The sequence below is a fragment of the Oncorhynchus clarkii genome, chromosome 12 (assembly GCF_045791955.1).
Source record: "Oncorhynchus clarkii lewisi isolate Uvic-CL-2024 chromosome 12, UVic_Ocla_1.0, whole genome shotgun sequence".
Classification (NCBI taxonomy): Eukaryota; Metazoa; Chordata; class Actinopteri; order Salmoniformes; family Salmonidae; genus Oncorhynchus; species Oncorhynchus clarkii.
Window position 1 is genome coordinate 63,601,225 of NC_092158.1, and position 23,808 is coordinate 63,625,032.

General features: G+C 44.6%; 1 protein-coding gene across 2 annotated transcripts in view; it reads right to left on the bottom strand.

The window, feature by feature from the left end:
* The window catches only part of LOC139420946 (carnitine palmitoyltransferase 1A2b), a 45,162-nt gene that overhangs the window by 6,193 nt on the left and 15,161 nt on the right, over positions 1-23,808 (bottom strand). For both annotated transcript variants that reach the window (XM_071171376.1, XM_071171375.1), the window contains exons 8-14: positions 23,721-23,808; positions 21,359-21,554; positions 19,455-19,643; positions 18,200-18,305; positions 17,508-17,624; positions 4,360-4,524; positions 1,264-1,392 (exon numbers count right to left, since the gene is read on the bottom strand). In XM_071171376.1, the coding sequence (XP_071027477.1) occupies positions 1,264-1,392; positions 4,360-4,524; positions 17,508-17,624; positions 18,200-18,305; positions 19,455-19,643; positions 21,359-21,554; positions 23,721-23,808 (990 nt within the window). The remainder of the gene's footprint in view (positions 1-1,263; positions 1,393-4,359; positions 4,525-17,507; positions 17,625-18,199; positions 18,306-19,454; positions 19,644-21,358; positions 21,555-23,720) is intronic.

A 23,808-nucleotide genomic window follows, 5' to 3' on the forward strand; every position in this document is an offset into this window, starting at 1 on the left:
AGGACTGGGATAAAGTCACTTTCTCTGATGAATCCCATTTCCGATTGTTTGGGGCATCCGGAAAAAAGCTTGTCCGGAGAAGACAAGGGGAGCGCTACCATCTGTCCTGTGTCATGTAAAGCATCCTGCATGTGTGGGGTTGCTTCTCAGCCCTTGGCTTGCCTAAGAACACAGCCATGAATAAAGAATTACCAACACATCCTCCGAGAGCAACTTCTCCCAACCATCCAGGAACAGTTTGGTGACAAACAATGCCTTTCCAGCATGATGGAGCACCTTGCCATAAGGCAAAAGCGATAACTAGGTGGCTCGGGGAACAAAACATCAATATTTTGGGTCCATGGTCAGGAAACCCCCCTGACCTTAATCCCATTGAAAACTTGTGGTAAATCCTCAAGACAAACAAAAACCCACAAATTACGACAAACATTGATTATGCAAGAATGGGCTGCCATCAGTCAGGATGTGACCCAGAAGTTAATTGGCAGCATGCCAGGGCAGATTGTAGAGGTCTTGAAAAAGAAGGGTCAACACTGCAAATATTGACTCTTTGCATCAACTTCATGTAATTGTCAATAAAAGCCTTTGACACTTATGAAATGCTTGTAATTATACTTCAGTATTCCATAGTAACATCTGTCAAAAAGATCTAAAGACACTGAAGCAGCAAACTTTGTGGAAATTAAAATTTGTGTCATTCTCAAAACTTTTGGCCACGACTGGATGTCCCAAAAAACTTGTGACAACACAGTGAACATAATGTAGGCCTACCTGTTAGGGTAACATGGGGTTACCTGCCAACTGCGAAATGGCGGCAATGATTTTGCACTGGCGCATTGCCACAGTTAAATGACTGCAGAGGAAACACTGGTGTGAAGAACAAATGTCTTGCATCGCTCTCATCTCAATATCTGTGTCAAAGGGATAATATTTTTTGGGCCTCTTGACATATGGATATTGCATATGTCAATATCACAATTTCAATTTGAATTAAATTAAATCTTACAGCCATAAGAGTCATCAGTGTCTGAAGAAAAAATGCAAATCCCTTTGAGTGAAACTCGTTTCCTCCTAAATGACCTTATTTATACTGAAGTGAAATCTGTTTCACTAGCAAGTGTGTGAACACATTCATTCCGAAGTGAATGTGACTCCGCATCAATAACACAGTAAAACCTGTGAAATCTATTTTCACTGAGCCACTGGGAAGGTTCTAGAAGAACTTATGAGCACCATTAAAACATCCCCAATCAGTAAGCCTACCACTCCGCTCTCCACAGCTTTGACAAAGGCACAGCCCTCATTGGAGCAGGATCGTACAGTCTCAGTCCTCCCCTCTCGGAACAGCCGTGTCATGGAGGCCTCGTAGGTGAGGCAAAACGTCTTACGATCCTGGGAGACAAAAAAAGGTCAAGGGAACATTATTAGTATAATTATCTGAAATGATCAGTATTCTTCTCAATGTTCATGGATGATAATAATGTTATGGTTTTTTTTTCCAAACCTTGTACAGCTCAGCATACTGCACAATTGTATTATACAGAAATATACCATTTCCGTGGTAGCCTACTCTAATTCCATTCCTAGTTGCAAGATGTTGTTATTGTAAAATAATGTTATTGTATTATGACACATTTTATCCAGTTGTAGTAGTCTAGTAATGTCAGAAACCTCTTAAACAAACACCTGTGTACTATGTAAGAGTAGGAGGGGAATGATCGTTTCCTTGTCAGAAGGAATGAAAGAGACCTTTACTAGAGGTAACTGACGCCAGTGGCATGACTCAACGAGTCCCTGGTCGTTCCAAAAATTCCTAACAGTTTGACATCTTGTTTGACTAGTGAGAGGAGATAGACCTGGGGAAGATACTATGTCAAGAGGTATTAGTAGGGAGCTGGCAGAGAAGGATTCACAAGGTATATTTAGCTATAGTACTTACCCAAGACTAAAGCATGCATGGAATTCAGAGATTAAATTCAAATAAGAATGTAAAGCGGCCAAATAAATCAGCTACAGGTCTTTTTCAATGCGCTTGAGTTACAGTATATGTGGAGGAAAACTTTATGGAGGAAAACTTGGGTTAGTACCCACATCTGCCTTCTGAATGTGTCTTTCAAAGAGTAGCACCTTTACCAGTGGATTTCCAAAACTGTATTAGATTACATCATATCAATAGGGACCAGTGACTTCACTTTGAGTTCCATTTTGTAGTGTCCGCCATCTTTAGGACCGCCCATTCTGGCGCAACTAGTCTGGTCAAAGACGGCAACTAACGCCAAGATCGCACATCTAACCACACCTGGAAAACCAAGATATCTTGACAAGATTGAAATACTCTGTTGTGATCCATATCTCGCTCCTAGCGAGCTTTTCACAGCACCTAAACCCAGCAAACAAAATCCTCCCTCATACTATAGATGTAGCTAGCTAACATTAATGTGGCATTACTGACATAGCTACTAGCTACTACTTAGCTAGCTAACGCTACCTTTTTTCTGGCAAGCAAACTCGCGTGAGTTACAGCAACAGGCAGCTGCTTCGTGAAAACGAATAATAATGTCAGCTAGATACTAATTTAGCAACAGAAGCAAGCTAGCTTTTATTGGAAGAATTCAACATTGTGTGTGACGCACTGGGTTAGCTGCATCCCTTTTGCTTCATATGAAGTATGACGGCTGGCTCAGCTAGCTAGCTTAGCTATTGTTGGACAAATCATGCTAGCTTTCATGACATTGTCAAACTTCATAAACACTGCTCATCGGTGCACAAAACACCTTAGTTAGATGTAAAATGGTACAACTAAGACAGATTTCTTGTTTTAGCTTTGATTAATTCAGTGATTTAGGCAATGAACTGCAATAGATGACAGACTTCTAAAGAACTTAAGAACACTTGGAATCAATAAATAGGCATAGAGGGTCTTCTCAATGTTGTATATATAGTGCCTTTGGAAAATATTCAGACCCCTTGACTTTTTCCACAGAAATATCACATTTACATAAGTATTCAGACCCTTTACACCTTTGGCAGCGATTACAACCTTGCGTCTTCTTGGGTATGACGCTACAAGCTTGGCACACCTATATTTGGGAAGTTTCTACCATTCTTATCTGCAGATCCTCTCAAGCTCTGTCAAGTTTGATGGGGAGCATTGATGCACAGCTATTTTCAGGTCTCTCCAGAGATGTTAGATTGGGTTCAAGTCCGGGCTCTGGCTGGGCCATTCAAGGACATTCAGAGACTTGCCCCAAAGCCACTCCTGCATTATCTTGGTGCTGTGCTTAGGGTCATTGTTCTGTTGGAAGGTGAACCTTCGCCCAGTCTGAGGTCCGGAGCGCTCAGGAGCAAGGAACTCTCTGTACTTTGCTCTGTTCATCTTTGCCTCGATTCTGACTAGTCTCCCAGTCCCTGCCGCTGAAAAACATCCACACAGCATGATGCTGCCACCACCACCACCATGCTTCACCATAGGGATGGTGCCAGGTTTCCTCCAGACGTGACTCTTGGCATTCAGGCCAAAGAGTTCAATCCTGGTTCATCAGACCAGAGAATCTTGTTTCTCATGGTCTGAGAGTCTTTAGGTGCCTTTTGGCAAACTCCAAGCGGGCTGTCATGTGCCTTTTACTGAGGAGTGGCTTCCGTCTGGTCATTCTACCTTAAAGGCCTGATTGGTGGAGTGCTGTCGAGATGGTTGTCCTTCTGGAAAATACTCCCATCTTCACTGAGGAACACTAGAGCTCTGTCAGAGTAACCATCGGGTTCTTGGTCACTTTCTCTTCCCCAGATCTTGGAGCTCTACGGACAATTAATTCGCCGTCATGACTGGGTTTTTGCTCTGATATGCACTGTCAACTGTGGGACCTGATTTAGACAGGTGTGTGCCTTCAAGGGGTCTGAATACTTTCCGAACGCACTGTATGTTATAGGAATGTCCTGCTTACCCTGTAGTAAGCTAGCTGCAGAGCCAGCTGAATGAAGGACATCCCCATTAATTAACTCACCCTGTAGTAAGCTAGCCAGGCACGTGCACAGATCGAGCTCAACCAGTGCCCTCGTTGCCTGGTAGATTTTTTTATTTTATTAAATACTTTTACATTTTATTTAGAGACTCATTTACATTTTGTGTTTTAATTTTTAAAATGTAACGAATTGCACATCAAACTAGCTAATTTCATAAGCTGCTTGAATCCCAGCAAATACCCCCTCCGCCACCCCCAAGAGCACCAGCACCCCCAATGATCTGTGCACGGCCCTGAAGCTAGCTGCAGAGCCAAATGTTTGAAGGACATCCCCTTTAACTCACCCTGTAGTAAGCTATCTGCAGAGCCAACTGGTTGAAAGACACCCCCTTTAACTCACCCTGTAGTAAGCTAGCTGCAGAGCCAATTGAATGAAGGCGTCTGGGCTGATCTTCAGCTTTTTGATGCGTCCCTTCCCAAAGTCCCTGAAGGGGAAGACATGACAGTCCACATCGTCAGCTAGGGCCTGTGCCACAGACAGAGAGATGGACACCTGCTCCTGAACCTGAAGAGAGAAAGATGGAGGGGTGAGGGGAGGAAACACTTAATAAAAGCTTGTACATTTTTATTAGTTATTTTTCATTAAGACCTGGTAACTCATTGGCCAGACAATCATTTCAGACCTAGTGCCTAGTTAATCTCTCTCTGCTGATCCTCTGGTTTCCAAGTGACTCAGAACGGGACTTGACTGGAAGCCAATGGCAGGAGCGGACAAAAAAAACCAAACAGATGGTTTTAATTGGCTGATCTCTATAGATCACCATTTAGCGCAATCCTTATAACCTCCCCATAAGTGTCCTGCATACAGGGGCCAGTATTGTTTCGGTGTTCTTGCGCAACAAAGAAAACTGGGTTAGCTTGTGCAACATGGATATTTTCTTTCTCAAAATATATATTCTTTCCAATTCACAGCTGCTTTTGTAGTATCTTCTATGAAGAGTTCAACACTTTTCTCAAAACTGCCAGCGGCAAGCCATCTCCCACAGAGATGGGTCCAACAATCTCCTCCAGTGCTTTGCAATAGTCGTAGCGTTCTACATCATTGTCATTGGTACGGAAAAGACTGTGTTTGTACTTTTTACTGGGATAGTGTTCTGTACAACCACGACATCGTCAACTGCCTTTGATGGCGTATCTTTACTTTTTCTATTTGAAGACAGTGTATATCATATGTTACAGGACGGCTAGCAGAGTTACGCTCGCTAGTTATTAGAATGAACAGAGATATGTTCCTACTACCTCGGGTTACGGGGAATTATTTATGTGGTGCACCATAGCAAAACACTTTTCTCCTCGATTTGGCCCCATGCCTCATAGTCGTGTGATTCGCTCAGAATTGGAATTGATTATCATGTCACTCAGTAAATCGACCCCCCATAAGTCCCAAACAGTCCCACACTGTTACCAGGCTCTACGCGCCAGCAATTCGAACCTGGGCACGAGGTTAGTGCGTAGTAATTCAGAGGGGTTGGGTTAAATGCGGAAGATACATTTCGGTTGAATGCATTCAGTTGTGCAACTGTCTAGGTATTCACTTTCCCTAGTAGGCTGTAAGCGTTGTTAAAGGGCGGGGGTGACACAACAGATGTGAAAGTGCCACTAAAAGATTGGTTTCCAGTCTCTCCCCGTCTGACAACAACATCTGGTTGAGATCATGGGAAGTCATGGCAGAGCAAGAGAGAGCACATATTGATGGGAGGGTAGTCCTCCATTTATCTAAATCTTCTTCACCATCTCAGGTATTCAATAATAAGGCCAAAGAGGACCGAGAGAGAAAGACTGCAAGAGATAAAGAAAGATAGAGAGAACACAGAAAACATAACCCATGCTTCGGTCACTCCTAGATTAGACTACTGCAATGCGCTACTCTCCAGCTACCCAGATAAAACACTAAATAAACTTCAGTTAGTGCTAAATACAGCTGCTAGATTCTTGGATTGAACCCTGAAAAATGTATCATATGTGACCGATGGGCTTGATTTGGTCTTATGTAGCAAAATTTAAAATGCCGTTTTTTAAAATTGGATAAAAGTAGAGACTCGGAGCTATAAAATTGTATATTGTACACTACAGTTGAGGAACAATGGGAAAGTAATTCTGCTTTGAAAGTTGATAAACTTGTAACCCCACTTTTGAGAAAATGGACCTTGAATGTTTTGGTACACCTACTGGAGAGCTCTTTGTCTAAACCCATTCAGCATCGTTCACACCCACTTAAGCCTTAGCCCCACCCATCTCTTTAAGGATTCACATGTGAGGCCATGTGCTAAACATAGTGAGTACGGTAGTGCATTAAACAAACAAAGATTTCAAGACTAAAGCCTGGTTTACACTACATCTATCGACATGTCTGTATACAGTTTCCGCAGTGACCTCATGAACTTCCTATTGTCGTCAGACATCAAACTTGTTATTATGAAAAAGTATAAATACAAAAACGTCAGATTGCATGACATCAGCAGCCTGGTGGTCCAAAATAGCATAACTGGTGTATTTTAACACCAATAAACCCATCAGTTTAAAAATCAATTTAGCACATACTGATGGGAGAGTACTTCTCCCTTTATCTAAACTCAGCAAAAAAAGAAACGTCCTCTCACTGTCAACTGCGTTTATTTTCAGCAAACTTAACATGTGTATGAATATAACAAGATTCAACAACTGAGACATAAACTGAACAAGTTCCACAGACATGTGACTAACAGAAATGGAATAATGTGTCCCTGAACAAATCAAAAGTAACCGTCGGTATCTGGTGTGGCCACCAGCTGCATTAAGTACTGCAGTGCATCTCCTCCTCATGGACTGCACCAGATTTGCCAGTTCCTGCTGTGAGATGTTACCCCACTCTTCCACCAAGGCACCTGTAATTTCCCAGACATTTCTGGGGGGAATGGCCCCAGCCTTCACCCTCCGATCCAACAGGTCTCAGACGTGCTCAATGGGATTGAGATCTGGACTCTTCGCTGGCCATGGCAGAACACTGACATTCCTGTCTTGCAGGAAATCACACACAGAACAAGCAGTATGGCTGGTGGCATTGTCATGCTGGAGGGTCATGTCAGGATGAGCCTACAGGAAGGGTACCACATGAGGGAGGAGGACGTCTTCCCTGTAATGCACAGTGTTGAGATTGCCTGCAATGACAACAAGCTCAGTCCGATGATGCTGTGACATACCACCCCAGACCATGACGGACCCTCCACCTCCAAGTCGATCCCGCTCCAGAGTACAGGCCTCGGTATAACGCTCATTCCTTCGATGATAAACGCAAATCCGACCATCACCCCTGGTGAGACAAAACCGCGACTCGTCAGTGAAGAGCACTTTTTTGCCAGTCCTGTCTGGTCCAGCGACGGCAGGTTTGTGCCCATAGGCGACGTGGTTTCCGGTGATGTCTGGTAGGACCTGCCTTACAACAGGCCTACAAGCCCTCAGTCCAGCCTCTCTCAGCCTATTGGGGACAGTCTGAGCACTGATGGAGGTAATGTGCATTCCTGGTGTAACTCAGGCAGTTGTTGCGGCCATCCTGTACCTGGTGTGATGTTCGGACGTACCGATCCTGTGTTATTACACGTGGTCTGCCACTGCGAGGATGATCAGCTGTCCGTCCTGTCTCCCTGTAGCGCTGTCTTAGACATCTCACAGTACGGACATGCCTCCTTGCAGTATGCCTAAGGCACGTTCACGCAGATGAGCAGGGACCATGGGCATCTTTCTTTTGGTTGTTTTTCAGAGTCAGTAGAAAGGCCTCTTTAGTGTCCTAAGTTTTCATAACTGTGACCTTAATTGCCTACCGTCTGTAAGCTGTTAGGGTCTTAACGACCGTTCCACAGGTGCATGTTCATTAATTGTTTATGGTTCATTGAACAAGCATGGGAAACAATGTTTAAACTCTTTACAATGAAGATCTGTGAAGTTATTTGGATTTTTACGAATGGTCTTTGAAAGACAGGGTCCTGAAAAAGGGACGTTTCTTTTTTTGCTGAGTTTACATTACATATTATCCAGAGCGATTTACAGTCGTGAATGCATACATTTCATACGTTTTTTTCTCCGTAATCGTCCTAATCTTCTGCCTATGTCTCAGCTCTTCAATAATAAGGCCAAAGAGGCCTGAGATAGAGAGAAAGACAGTGAGAGATCAAGAAAGATGAGAGAATGCAGAAAAACAAATCCATGCTTTTGTCACTTCTAGATTAGACTACTGCAATGCTCTACTCTACAGCTACCTGGATAAAACACTAAATAAACTTCAGTTAGTGCTAAATACAGCTGCTAGAATCCCGACTAGAGCCAACAAATGTGATCATATTACTCCAGTGCTAGCCTCTCTACACTGGCTTCCTGTTAAGGCTAGGGCTGATTTCAAGATTATACTGCTAACCTACAAAGCATTACATGCACTTGCTCCTACCCATCTCTCTGATTTGGTCCTGCCGTCCATACCTACACGTACGCTATGGTCACAATACGCAGGCCTCCTTATTGTCCCTAGAATCTCTAAGCAAACAGCTGAGGGGAGGGCCTTCTCCTATTGAACTAGATTTTTGTGGAATGGTCTGCCTATCCATGTGAGAGACGCAGACTCAGTCTCAACCTTTAAGTCTTTATTGAAGACTCATCTCTTCACTAGGTCCTACGATTGAGTGCAAAGGTGAACGGCAAGGCACTGGAATGACGTACCGCCCTTGCTGTCTCTGACCTGGCCAGCTCCCATCTTTCCACTGGGATTCTCTGCCTCTGACCCTATTATAGGGGCTCGTGCAGTGAGGGACATCTTCGTGGGCTATACTCATCCTTGTCTCAGGGTAGTAAGTTGGTCTGTTGCTATCCCTCTAGTGGTGATGGGGGCTGTGCTTAGTCAAAATGGATGGGGTTATATCCTGCCTGGTTGGCCCTGTCTGGTGGTATCGTCGGACGGGGCCAGAGTGTCCTCCCGACCCCCGTCTCAGTATCGATGCAGCAATATGTGCCGGGGAGCAAGGTTCAGTCTGTCCTATCTGATACACGGCATCTGTATAAATAGATTGCGACAAGATGCATATATTTCATTCTAGTGGGAGAGGGCTCAACTGACTTTTCTGACTAGTGAAATTGAAACATTTAAATAAAAAAATAGCCTAGTTAATTAATGAAGTGGAAAAAAGTAGCTGGCTGAAAATGTGGGATGAGTCAGGTCAGCTGGCACAGATCTTGCCATGGGAGTTTGGTTCCCAGGGGTTGAGTCAGGCTGAGAGCCAGGTTTGGGTTTTCTAGACAAACACTCACTAGTTAACTTTCTAAAAAGGAATTTGTTTAAGGATGGAAAACCCCCCAAGACACCCTGGCCTTAACCTGTTACGTGAGCGGTGTGCGTGTGTGGAAACCCCCTGTGAGTTTGAGAAGAACCACACGTCCTTCCGCTTTGCATCCAGTAATATTTACATTATGATAGTTTTGATGTTTTAATGACGGCCCGGGTTAGTTAGTGGTCCAGAGAGACCGTCGCCGACGGTAACTTATGACTGCTGTTATAGCGGACATAGATTACCTTGTGGACTTTTTTTGAAGTATTTATTTGATTACTCAAGGTTAATGCCGTCTTATTTGGCCGACCCCAGTGCAGGTTAGTTCTGAAGAATCCGTTGACATTGACATTTAGCTGGCTAAAAAGGTGAGCCACGTTCGTACGACTGGTTATCCAGAGTTGAACTGGGAGTTGAATAAAGTTACCTCACTAACTCCCCCCATGTTCTTTCCTTGGGTTGAAAACTGTCAGCCACTCTTGAAGAGCAATGAAACTCAAACAAAGTGGAGTAGACTTGAGCATGAACAGCATTCAGAAAAGCCGGTTGAGAGTAGTTTTTATTGAGAGTAGTTTGCTGTGGAGTGGCATGACACAGCAAAGTACTTAAGAGTTCGATCCAACCAGCCAGAATGCATATATTTCGAATGACTGGAGACCAGTTTACCACATGTTATTTCTGTTTTCAGTTCAGAGACAGAGGCCGCTTCCAACAACGAGAGAGAGAGAGAGAGAGAGAGAGAGAGAGAGAGAGAGGGAGAGAGAGAGAGGAGGAAACAGGGAGATGAAGGGGAGAAGAGGAAAGCATACCGGTACTGTAGGGAGAGGAAGAAGGGGTAAGAGGAAGGAATAAGAGAATGAGCGGTACTAATAAGGGGAATTTGAGAAAGGCAAGCCCTCATGAAGCAGACAGTTTGAGAGTTGAGGCAACATGAAGGGGAAATTAAAAAAAAACACAGAGGGAGAGAAAACAGATGAAGAAAGAGTTGGTAGTGACAAAAGGTCCAGGTGAGTGAGAGAGTGCGTGGGGGGCAAGCAATGCAACTCGAATAGACCTTTGAGCCTTGGTGATGTACGGAGGCACTCGTGTGTGTTCTGTTATCAATGTGAAGGCTTCACTATTCTAATAAGCATAGAAATGCTGCAAGTAAGTTGGCGCATGTAATAATTAACAGGGGCAAAGTCCCCCAAAAGTCCCCGGTCATTTGGCGACCAGGCTGTGTGTGTATATTATGTACACTACCGATCAAAAGTTTGGGCACACCTACTCATTCAATAATTTTTCTTTATTTGTACTATTTTCTACATTATAGAATAATAGTGAAGATATCAAAACTATGAAACAACACATCATGTAGTAACCAAGAAAAAGTGTTAAAGAAATCCAAAAATATTTTATATTTGAGATTCTTCAAATAGCCACCCTTTGCCTTGATGACAGCTTTGCACACGCTTGGCATTTTCTCAACCAGCTTCACCTGGAATGCTTTTCCAAAAGTCTTGAAAGAGTTCCCACATATGCTGAGCACTTGTTGGCTGCTTTTCCTTCACTCTGCGGTCCAACTCATCCCAAACCATCTCAATTTGCTTGATCTTGGGGGATTGTGGAGGCCAGGTCATCTGATGCAGCACCCATCACTCTCCTTCTTGGTAAAATAGCTCTTATACAGCCTGGATGTGTGCTGGGTTATTGTCCTGTTGAAAAACAAATGATAGTCCCACTAAGCTCAAAGCAGATGGGATGGCGTATCGCTGCAGAATGCTGTGGTAGCCATGCTGGTTAAGTGTGCCTTGAATTCTAACTAAATCACAGACTGTCACCAGCAAAGCACCCCCCACACCGTAACACCTCCTCCTCCATGCTTTACAGTGGGAAATACACATGCGGAGATCATCAGTTCACCCACACCGCATCTCACAAAGACACGGTGGTTGGAACCAAAGATCTCAGATTTGGACTCCAGACCAAAATGACACATTTCCACCAGTCTAATGTCCATTGCTCGTGTTTCTTGTCTTGTCTCTTCTTATTATTGGTGTCCATTAGTAGTGTTTTTATGCAGCAATTCGACCATGAAGGCCTGATTCACACCGTCTCCTCTGAACAGTTGATGTTGAGATGTGTCTGTTACTGGAACTCTGTGAAGCATTTATTTGGGCTGCAATTTATGAGGTTGGTAACGCTAATGAACTTATCCTCTGCAGCAGAGGTATCTTTGGGTCTTCCATTCCTGTGACGGTCTTCATCAGAGCCAGTTTCATCACAGCGCTTGATGGTTTTTTCGACTGCACTTGAAGAGACTTTCAAAGTTCTAGACATTTTCCAAATTGACTGACCTTCATGTCTTAAGGAAATTATGTGAACTTGGTCTTTTACCAAATACGTCTATCTTCTGTATACCACCCCTACCTTGTCACAACACAACTGATTGGCTCAAACGCATTAAGAAGGAAAGAAATTCCACAAATTAACTTTAAGGCACACCTGTTAATTGAAATGCATTCCAATGCATTCCATCTCATGAAGCTGGTTGAGAGAATGCCAAGAGTGTTCAAATCTGTCATTAAGGCAAAGGGTGGCTATTTGAAGAATCACAAATATATTTTCATTTGTTTAACCAAAAACGTGTTACTACATGATTCCATATGTGTTATTACATAGTTTTGATGTCTTCACTATTATTCTACAATGTCAAAATAAAGTACATAATAGAAAAACCCTTGAATGAGTAGGTGTTCTAAAACTTTTGACCAGTAGTGTATGCAAGATTCTGAGCTCTGTAACTGTCAGCCAGTCAGTCAACCAGCCAGCTAGTCAGTCATAGCAGCACATTGAGGTAATTTCCAGGAGTGGAACTCCCCAGCGCTCCCACAGACAGGCAGTTAACACAGTAGAGGCCAAGGGAGGAGAGCACTGCACTGCTGAGGTAGAAGTAGGGAGAAAAGGTGGAGATATACAGTGCCTTCGGTAAGTATTCAGACCCCTTGACTTTTTTCACATTTTGTTACGTTGTAGCCTTATTCTAAAATGTATTAAATATTTATTTTTTCCTCAGAAATCTACACACAATACCCTATAATGACAAAGCAAAAACAGAGTCTCATAGCAAAGGGTCTGAATACATCCATAAATAATAAAAAAATATACATATTATTTACATTTATTATTTACATTATTATTTATCTATTCAGACCCTTTGCTATGAGACTCGAAATTGAGCTCGTGTGCATCCTGTTTCCAATTCAATTGCATTCACCTGTGGTAAATTCAATTGATTGGACATAATTTGGAAAATAACACACCTGTCTATATAAGGTCCCACAGTTGACAGTGCATGTCAGAGTAAAAACCAAGCCATGAGGTCGAAGGAATTGTCCGTAGAGCTCCGAGACAAGATTGTGTAGAGTCACAGATCTGGGGAAGGGTACAAAAAAAAAATTCTGAAGCCATGAAGGTCCCTAAGAACACAGATGCCTCCATCATTCCAAAATGGAAGAAGTTTGGAAACACCAAGATTCTTCCTAGATCTGGCCATCCGGCCAAACTGAGCAATTGGGGGAGAAGGGCCTTGGTCAGGGAAGTGTCCAAGAAGCCGATGGTCACTCTGACAGAGCTCTAGAGTTCCTCTGTCGAGATGGGAGAACCTTCCAGAAGGACAACCATCTCTGCAGCACTCAACCAATCAGGCCTTTCTGGTAGAGTGGCCAGACAGAAGCCACTACCCAGTAAAAGGCACATGACAGACCGCTTGGAGTTTGCCAAAAGGTACCTAAAGACTCTCAGACCATGAGAAACAAGATTTTCTGGTCTGATAAAACCAAGATAGAACTCTTTGGCCTGAATGCCAAGAGTCACGTCTGTAGGAAACCTGGCACCATCCCTACGGTGAAGCATGGTGGTGGCAGCATCGTGCTGTGGGAAAGTTTTTCAGCGTCAGGGACTGGGAGACTAGTCAGGATCAAGGCAAAGATGAACGGAGCAAAATACAGAGAGATCCTTGATGAAAATCTGCTCCAGAGCGCTCAGGACCTCAGACAGGGGCGAAGGTTCACCTTTTAACAGGACAATGACCCTAAGCTCACAGCCATGACAACGAAGGAGTGGCTTCGGGACAAGTCTCTGAATGTCCTTGAGTGGACCAGCTAGAGCCCGGACTTGAACCCGATCTAATATCTCTGGAGAGACCTGCAAATAGCTGTGCAGCAATGCTCCCCATCCAACCTGACAGAGCTTGAGAGGATCTGCAGAGAGGAATGGGAGAAACTCCCCAAATATAGGTGTATTCCAACCTTGTAGCGTCAGACCCAAGAAGACTCGAGGCTGTAATCACTGCCAAAGATGCTTCAAGAAAGTACTGAGTAAAGGGTCTGAATGTGATATTTCAGTTATTTATATTTAATACATTTACAGAAATGTCTCAACTTGTTTTTGCTTTGTTATTATGGCGTATTGTGTGCAGATTAATGTGGAAAATAACAATTTAATACATTTTATAATAAGGCTGTAACGTAACAAAATGTGAAAAAAGTCAAGGGGTCTGAATACTTTCCGAATGCACTGTAGGTGGTAGAGATAGAGTGGAGGGAATTTCCCCCGATTGCCTGACTGTTGTGGGTCGGTAGAAACAGAGGAGGAAACGGAACACTCCAACCGCAACAAACAAACAGAGAGAGAAAGCGCGCGAGAGAGATGCCACTTCTCTCGGATGAAAGAAAATAAACTGATGAAAGACAAAAAGAGAAGAACCTTTCATCTCGGGCTGTGGTGGTCATGACATTTTGTCAGCCGGCCATTGTCATGCAATCATCACCTCAGAAAGCACTGCCCATTTTGTTGTGTTAGGCTTTGAAACAACATCCACAACGACCATGTTTTCACACTCAGATTCAAATCTGTTAATTAACTTCTTTCTTCAAAACGATCAATCACAGTGAGGTGACTTTTAAAAGCACATACTGTTTTCATGATGTGTTCGATGGGACTTTGGATTGCATTTGAATTGATGTCAGAGTGGTTAAAGGAAAAAGAACCCTGACTACCAGGCCATTAGCAACCTGATAATCATTTGCGAGTTGGGTACTACCAACGCATGTCCAGAGTCCATAAAAGGAGGTTACCGTAACTCAACGGCCACATAGAATTTTACTGCAGTCATGACTCATGATTGCCAGTAATACAGTCACTGCAACTGCCCCTACTTTCACCAAATCGTGGCTCAAGGAGGTCATGCTAACATTGTGCACCATACTTAGACTCAAATATTAAACTTAAGCCACGGAATTAGTTCCTCAACATGTATTAATTGTGGTTCAGGACTGTCAATGGACATTAAGTCGTGGAATGAAACCGAGAGAAGAACTGATCCAAGACTTAAAGAAAGAGGAGAGAGGGAGCTGGACAATGTTTTACAGGGTGTTTCAAGTGACAATAAACACGGACACACCCCCCTCCCAAAGGATGTCTGAGGCAAGGTTTCCATTAGACGACAAATCACCTGGAGCAAAAAAAATCTAATTTCAAAATGATGCTTTTTATTCATTAATCGAAAAAGCAATCAATGGGAATACGTTTGACAGGTAAAGAGTATTGGTCGATAGGTTCCTTTTCCTTATTTTGTGGAATTAAAATTGGGCTGTGTATTTTCGTTAGTCAGCATAGAGCCTATTTTGAGCGGGATTTCTCCTGCACGATTAAAAATAACTACTGGTAATTGAAGCATGCCTCCCATTCACCATACAAGTGCAATCAACAGGCTATCAGCGCTTCACCCTTTACAATGTGAGCTGGAGGCAGTAGGCATTTTGAAAACATACTTAATAAACCTGAATGTTTCATTTCATATTACGAGGCATCGTTTAACTTGCTTCAAATTAGCATATAGGCAAAATCCGACCGTGAAAACGTGGAGGCAATTTAATAGGCGGCGCGTGAGTTGCAAGTTTGGGGAAGCTTACAATTTATCCTACCATTTTTACCGTTCTGAGTGACAGTTATGATGTACATATACAGATTTGCGTGGAACAGTTTCATTTCAATACCGTTTTCGTTTCTTAAAACCATGACAAAATTCAAAAAAGTCAACTAATGAAAGATCACTAGCCTCTGCCATATGATGTGCATGGAACTCATAGCTAATACAGCAGTAGGCCTTTAACTTCCATTTCTCATTCACACTGAGGATTGGTGACTATCGAGGGGGAGATTGGAAGATTTGTTAAAATAGCTTACTGTGAGAAACTATAGTTTTAATATATCATCATTTGCATTGATGTAAAAAAAAAAACAACAACACTTTCCTACATTTCCGCGTGCTCACTTCAACATTATCAGGACATAGAAACCAGATACATACTCATTGCTCATATGGAGCATTCCAAAACAAAAGTGTAGCGGGTTGTGAACTCCGCAATGTTTCCACTCCGAGAATGAGAACGGTAAATGTAAGAAAATTATGGGGATTAATGGTACATTTACTACTGGTGTCATTTGTAAGGGGAATTGATAAAATAAAAAAAAATTAAAGGACAAACAATTCACGCAATGACATAATGAATGTGCAAGAACTGGCGGGAGATTCGGCTGTATCGTCACCAGACACCCCTCCCCTTCTTATTGTCTTCACACGTATTTTTTGCTTTTCACTGACAGCCAAATCTCAATAATCAGCTAGGCCTACCAGGCGTGCTGCCCAAATTGCGGGCTTCCCAAATAGGCAAAAGCTAAGCTTTATAAGAAGCTAATTATCCTCGATTCCTCTGTGGCCATGTCATGCTTTCTGGTGAAGAATTTTTAATGATTTTAATTATTTCTATATAAACAGGAGTAATTATATAATGTTGGTGAATGTACACTGCTCAAAAGAAAAGGGAACACTTAAACAACACAATGTAACTCCAAGTCAATCACACTTCTGTGAAATCAAACTGTCCACTTAGGAAGCAACGCTGATTGACAATACATTTCACATGCTGTTGTGCAAATGGAATAGACAACAGGTGGAAATTATAGGCAATTAGCAAGACACCCCCAATAAAGGAGTGGTTCTGCACGTGGTGACCACAGACCACTTCTCAGTTCCTATGCTTCACTTTTGAATGCTGGCGGTGCTTTCACTCTAGTGGTAGCATGAGACAGAGTCTACAACCCACACAAGTGGCTCAGGTAGTGCAGCTCATCCAGGATGGCACATCAATGCGAGCTGTGGCAAGAAGGTTTGCTGTGTCTGTCAGCGTAGTGTCCAGAGCATGGAGGCGCTACCAGGAGACAGGCCAGTATATCAGGAGACATGGAGGAGGCAGTAGGAGGGCAACAACCCACACTCCGCCTTTGTGCAAGGAACAGGAGGAGCACTGCCAGAGCCCTGCAAAATGACCTCCAGCAGGCCACAAATGTGCATGTGTCTGCTCAAACGGTCAGAAACAGACTCCATGAGGGTGGTATGAGGGCCCGACGTCCACAGGTGGGGGTTGTGCTTACAGCCCAACACCATGCAGGACGTTTGGCATTTGCCAGAGAACACCAAGATTGGCAAATTCGCCACTGGCGCCCTGTGCTCTTCACAGATGAAAGCAGGTTCACACTGAGCACATGTGACAGAGTCCTGTTCTGTTGGTTTTCATATAAATTTTATTTTGCTGCCCAGAAGCCAAAGGCACAATCCTAGTCATATTAGCAGCACATCCTAGTTGTTGTGTCTTTAGAGTCCCTCTCTTTCTAAGATTCTAACAGAGATTTCTCATCTCTGTCACATATGGAACCACTATCAGGTGGGCTGTTTAGAATGTCGTTTCCCCAGGTGGGCTGTGTAGAATGTCGTTTCCTCAGGTGGGCTGTGTAGAATGTGGTTTCCCCAGGTGGGCTGTGTAGAATGTCGTTTCTCCAGGTGGGCTGTTTAGAATGGGGTTTCCCATTGTATTTTGGAAAATGTTTGAAAATTCTGTTTTATTGGCCGTTTCATTACGAGTTACATGTTCTGTTAAGATGAATTACCATAATGTAAATGTGATTTCTGTCATTCTGATCACCGTGGGTGGATGCCCTAATGGGTTACGCATCCAATGTATAGGTGTCCGGTAAATTTCTCAAAATGGCCAGTTAATTTGAATCTTCCCCGTCATTTTGTCTGGGCGCCGCATTGTCCTAACGGAAACCCTGGTCTGAGGGTGTGTTAGGGAACGATGCGCACACCCAGCACTCTCACCTCCACAGGGATGTCCCAGGTGAGTCTCTGAGGGGGCGGTAAGGAGTGCTCCACCTCTCCCTTACAGTGTCCGTCCTCTGTGTAACCCAGTTGGAAGGCATCTGTGGCCAGGGTGAACTGAGGACAGACAGAGAGCAGCTGTTACACACACACACACACGCACACCCACACGCAGACACACACGCAGACACACACGCAGACACACACGCAGACACACACGCAGACACTCAAAGTTCAGTGGCTTCACCATTCACAAAGAGTATAAAACACACAGAAATGTGATCTGCCAAAAACTAACAACAAACATGTTTATCCTCTATCTGATTGAGCAAATCCTGAGAATATCTCATTTGGATAATAACTGGAACATCCTGATCTGGGCTATGCTCTATTTAACCATAGCTACTTTTAGCCACATATCTGGCCATATGTAGTCTACCTCACACATACACTCAAATCTGCAAGATCGGATTATTCTAAATAAAACCAAGTGCTTGATCTCCATTGAGGACAGGTCATTTGGGCTGTCAAGGGGACCCCCCCTATATCTTTTTAACCTCTAGCTCCAGCACCATACTAGTGTCTACACAATGTGAAAACGGCACATTTCTATGTCATGTAGCTAAAAAGAGAAGAAAAGGGCCCTAATAAAATGCTATTTGATTATGCCTGTTTGACAGATAAACACACACCTCCCACAGGTGTGCCACTGTCGGGGCGTCGGCCCAAGAGTGCTCTGCATTCAGCCCATTCTTCCCATTCTTGTACACCACCACAGAGAATGACTTATCAAACCACCTGAGAGACCGAGAGAGGGGAGGGGGGGTGGGGGGGGGGGGGGGGGGCAGGAGAGAGGAGAGGGGGGGTGGGGGCAGGAGAGAGGAGAGGGGGGGTGGGGGGGGGGGGCAGGAGAGAGGAGATGGGGGGTGGGGGGGGGGCAGGAGAGAGGAGAGGGGGGGTGGGGGGGGGGGGGGGGCAGGAGAGAGGAGAGGGGGGGTGGGGGGGGGGGCAGGAGAGAGGGAGAGACACAGAGATAGAGATATATATATATCAATTAGCTCAGTGCTTTCAGTTTTGAGAGTTGACCACACACTATCAAAGCAGAATATATACATCCCCTGACCACCCACCACTGCCCTGGTCCAGGACACAGATGTGAAGCGCTTGATTTGGAGGGGGGGAGAGAGGAGTGTGTACAAGAGGAACTTCGGCCTAGTGTCGATGATTCTAAACAACCAGAACCATGTCCATGGATGGGATATATCCGTCAATTACTTCACCTAAGCAACTGGTGCTCTTGGACTTGGAAAACATTTGCTGCTAATTCAATCAGGTTGTCACATACCATGTGTGTGTGTGTGTACTCGAATGCTCATGTGTGTGTGTAGCCCTACAGTACAGCACATGTGAAAGGAAGAGAGGATAAAATGGACCAGATGAAGACCATCTGTTAACAAAGACATCCTGCCCTCTTCATTACGCACAATTCAACTCAATCTAGGTAACCGGTAAACTATGATAGAGGTGAAGAGGAGATGTGCTTCACAAACAGCTTTGCCCTGCGGGGCCTAGGTCAAATCCCAAATGGAACCCTATTCCCTATATGGTGCACTAGTTTGGATCAGAGCCCTATAGGGCCCACGCCCTGGTCAAAGGTAGTGCACTACAGTATATAAGGAATAGGGTGCCATTTGGTACATACTAGTACCAGACCCCCCCCCCTGTAGAAGAGTGAAATGGATTGAATGTTCTTAAGTTGAGTGGTAACATGGGAAAGTCAGAGTTGGACACTCTCTATAAAACGGGTCCTAATTCACTCCACAGCCCCTTCCAGTTGGCTCCATCCTGTAAGGTGTTAGCAATAAGGCGGAAGCTCCGCCACGATTCTACATTCCGACTACGTAAGAGGCTCATCTTAATGCGCCTGCACCACACAGTCTCACACACCTGTCATAACATTTCCCGTGGAGGAGGGACTTGGCGTAGCGGTCCAGGTTTCCCACGGGGTCTTCTCCCATCATTCCTTGCTCCTCATCGTCCAGGGTGACAAAGAAGGCTGCCCGCTCGATGCAGTCCAGCGAGCGCTTGTTCACCCCTGAGCTGAAGTACTGCTTTCTTACGGCACACCACGGCACCCTGGGACAAAACGCATTCCAAATCACGCCAAAATTCATTACATTTAAAAAAAAAAAAATTAAAGGTAGACTCAAGATGACATCATCAACCCAGAGTCGACTGTACTTCTTACTTACAGAAAGACATCAATATCAACCAAAACGGACAAGAATCCTCAAATTGTTACTGAACCTTTCTGCAACCCACTCCCTGCAGAACAGTGAGCATGGTGATAATAAACACGACAGAATACTTGACAGTAGTGTGAAAGTGATGCCACGGGACATGCCAGGACAAAACACCCCATGATCAGACTAATCCAACCGTGTGGTTGTAACTGTTCCTTGCTCAACGGCGGGAACCCTATTAGCAGTCATGACGAGCTGAAGATGACTAAAAGATACAATGGCGAGAGGAAGGGTGTGCTGCTACTGTACCACACCCACACCCCCGGGAAAGAATGTGAGTTTTTAACGCTGTGTGTAAATTGTATTCGGAAACAGATGGGAGCACCACAGTGTACCAACAATTGTGACATGCACAGAGTTGTTGTACGCGTCTGCACGGGAGTCGTGCTTGAAGTGTGTTTGAGAGAGAGCGAGCGAGAGTGCGAGGGAGAGAATCCTACTCTTCCCAACTTACCACAATCAAAGCCCAGAAAGGCTCTGTTGGTATACATAGACCATAACTGCACAGACTATTAACTACATTCAGTATAATTGACCTTAATCCTAGGATAATGCTTGCATTTGTGTAAAGAGAGCAGTAAGTGGCCCGGTTTAGCAGGTTTTAACCAATACTGCTTTAGTTGTTTTATCTTATCATAACACACACCCACACAGCAAATGGTACATATCGTTTCATGCATTCTCCTTATATACGAACTCGTCTTTCCCCCCCCCCCCCTTTTTTCTTTCGTCCCCCAGCATCTACTCTGTCATCTTATATTCCTACCGCTGTTCCCCCTCTCCTCTTTCACCTCATCTCACCTTTAGCCCCACTCCTTCCCCTCACCCTCAGTTCAGTTCCCTTCCCTCCATGCATTCTCAACAAACACTCTCCATTTCGCTTTTCCATCCCCCCCTCCCCGCCTCTCGTTTGCTTGCTTCTTCCTTTAAAAATGGTTTAGGCCCTTCTCGCCTTCTCTTCCTCTTGGTGACTTCTCCATCTCTCGGCCGACACCGCTCTGCACTCTTCCTTTCCAAGTTGTGCTCGGACCACTTGAGACTCTTGTGGCCATTGAGGTGAATGACGGACGCTCTGCTTGTCTGCGGTCTCCTGCAGACCCGGGTTCAAATACTATCAGAAATCATTTCAAATACTTGAGTTGTGCTTGATTGAGCGCGCTTGGCTCAATGGACCAATGCAATAGGCCGGAAAACAAAAACCCTGCCCACTTGGCACTCCAGGCTGGCTAGAGTGAACGGTCAAAGTATTTGAAAGATTTCAAATCATATTTGAACCCACGTCTGTTATCATGCAGTGCCATCCTTGTCTGATGTCTCAAGCCAAAGTCTGCACATCTACAGCCGTCTCAGGCATAATGAACATGAAGCTCCGTAAGGGCCATCTAGTAGCCATACATCGGATCATGCAAAACAAGACATATTTAGGGGGATATCCGGGTGATGAAAAATGCAGAGAACTGTATTTGCAGTGTGTACATACACCTATGTGTACAGGCGCTCACACACACACACACACACACCCCCTCTTCCCCCCACCACTATAGACACCTGTCTCCAGCAGTCAGTGCTCCCAGCCTGTCCTCTCCAGGTCCGGGGGGTGAAGGGTCATCTAGGATCCTCTGAATCTGGTACTCTATCTCTCTAGGGGAGAGGAGACGCCCCGCCTTGTAGACCCACAGCCTGAAGTAGCGCCCTCGGTGGTAGACAGTCACAAATTCACTGTCCTGCCAGTGCTGCAGCACATCTGGAGAGGAGACACACGTCGAGAGAGAGAGAGAGAGAGAGAGAGAGATGCAGAACACTACGCATTTGTATTTTATTTCACCTTTATTTAACCAGGTAGGCTAGTTGAGAACAAGTTCTCATTTACAACTGCAACCTGGCCAAGATAAAGCAAAGCAGTGCGACACAAACAACAACACAAGAGTTACACATGGAATAAACACGTGTACACTCAATAACACAATAGAAAAAAAAGAGTCTATATACAGTGTGTGCAAATGGCGTGAGGAGGTAAGGCAATAAATAGGCCATAGTAGCAAAGTAATTACAATTTAGCAGATTAACACTGGAGTGATAGACGAGCAGATGATGGTGTGTAAGTAGTGATACTGGTGTGCAAAAGAGCAGAAAGGTAAATCAAAACAATAAGGGGATGAAGTAGGTAGATTGGGTGGGCTATTTACAGATGGACTATGTACAGCTGCAGCGATCGGTTAGCTGCTCAGATAGCTGATGTTTAAAGTTAGTGAGGGAAATATAAGTCTCCAGCTTCAGCGATTTTTGTAATTCGTTCCAGTCACTGGCAGCAGAGAACTGGAAGGAAAGGCGGCCAAAGGAGGTGTTGGCTTTGGGGATGACCAGTGAGATATACCTGCTGGAAGCGTGCTACGGGTGGGTGTCGTTATCGTGACCAGTGAGCTGAGATAAGGCGGAGCTTTACCTAGCATAGACTTATAGAATGGTGTCGTCTGCGTAGAGGTGGATCAGGGATATATACAGAGACAAGAGTCCCCCCGAGAATTGAACCCTGTGGCACCCCCATAGAGACAGCCAGAGGTCCGGACATCAGGCCCTCCGATTTGACACACTGAACTCTGTCTGTAAAGTAGTTGGTGGACCAGGCGAGGCAGTCATTTGAGAAACCAAGGCTATTGAGTCTGCCAATAAGAATACGGCAGAGTCGAAAGCCTTGACCACTTTTATCAATGGCGGTTATGATATTGATTAGTACTTAGAGCGTGGCTGAGGTATACCCTTGACCAACTCAGAAACCAGATTGCACAGGGGAGAAGGTACGGTGGGATTCGAAATGGTCAGTGATCTGTTTGTTAACTTGGCTCTCGGAGACTTTAGAAAGGCAGGGCAGGATGGATATAGGTCAATAACAGTTTGGGTCTAGAGTGTCACCCCCTTTGAAGAGGGGGATAACCGCGGCAGCTTTCCAATCTTTAGTGATTTCGGACAATACGAAAGAGAGGTTGAATAGACTAGTAATAGGGGTTCCAACAATGGCGGCGGATAATTTTAGAAAGAGAGGGTCCAGATTGTCTAGCCCAGGTGATTTGTACGGGTCCAGGTTTTGCAGCTCTTTCAGAACATCTGCTATCTGGATTTGGGTGAAGGAGAAGCTGGGGAGGCTCGGGCAAGTAGCTGCGGGGGATGTGGAGCTGTTGGCCGGGGTTGGGGTAGCCAGGAGGAAAGCATGGCCAGTTGTAGAGAAATGCTTATTGAAATTTTCGATTATCATGGATTTATCGGTGGTGACCGTGTTACCTAGCCTCAGTGCAGTGGGCAGCTGGGAGGAGGTGCTCTTGTTCTCCATGGACTTTACAGTGTCCCAAAACTTTTTGGAGTTAGAGCTACAAGATGCAAATTTCTGCTTGAAAAAGCTAGCCCTTTGCTTTCCTGACTGACTGCGTGTATTGGTTCTGGACTTCCCTGAAAAGTTGGATATCGCGGGGACTATTCAATGCTAGTGCAGTACGGATGTTTTTGTGCTGGTCGAGGGCAGTCAGGTCTGGAGGGAACCAAGGGCTATATCTGTTCTTAGATGTATTTTTTTTTGAAAGGGTGCCTGATTATTAAAGATGGTGAGGAAATTACTTTTAATGAACAACCAGGCATCCTCTGACGGGATAAGGTCAATATCCTTCCAGGATACCCGGGCCAGGTCAATTAGAAAGGCCTGCCCGCAGAAGTGTTTTAGGGAGCGTTTGACAGTGATGAGGGGTGGTCGTTTGACCGCGGACCCATAACGGTGGCAGGCAATGAGGCAGTGATCGCTGAGATCCTGGTTGAAAACAGCAGAGGTGTATTTGGAGGGCAAGTTGGTCATACTGTTTCCTTTATGGTCGATGCTAACAAATAAAGATTCAAAAACGGACTTTCTTTTGTGTGTGTGTATTACCAGTCTCCTCTCCTGGAGTGCGAGTAGTGTTGAACATCCTCTCACACTGAGCTGCACAGAGAGGGATGACTGTACCTGGAACACGACT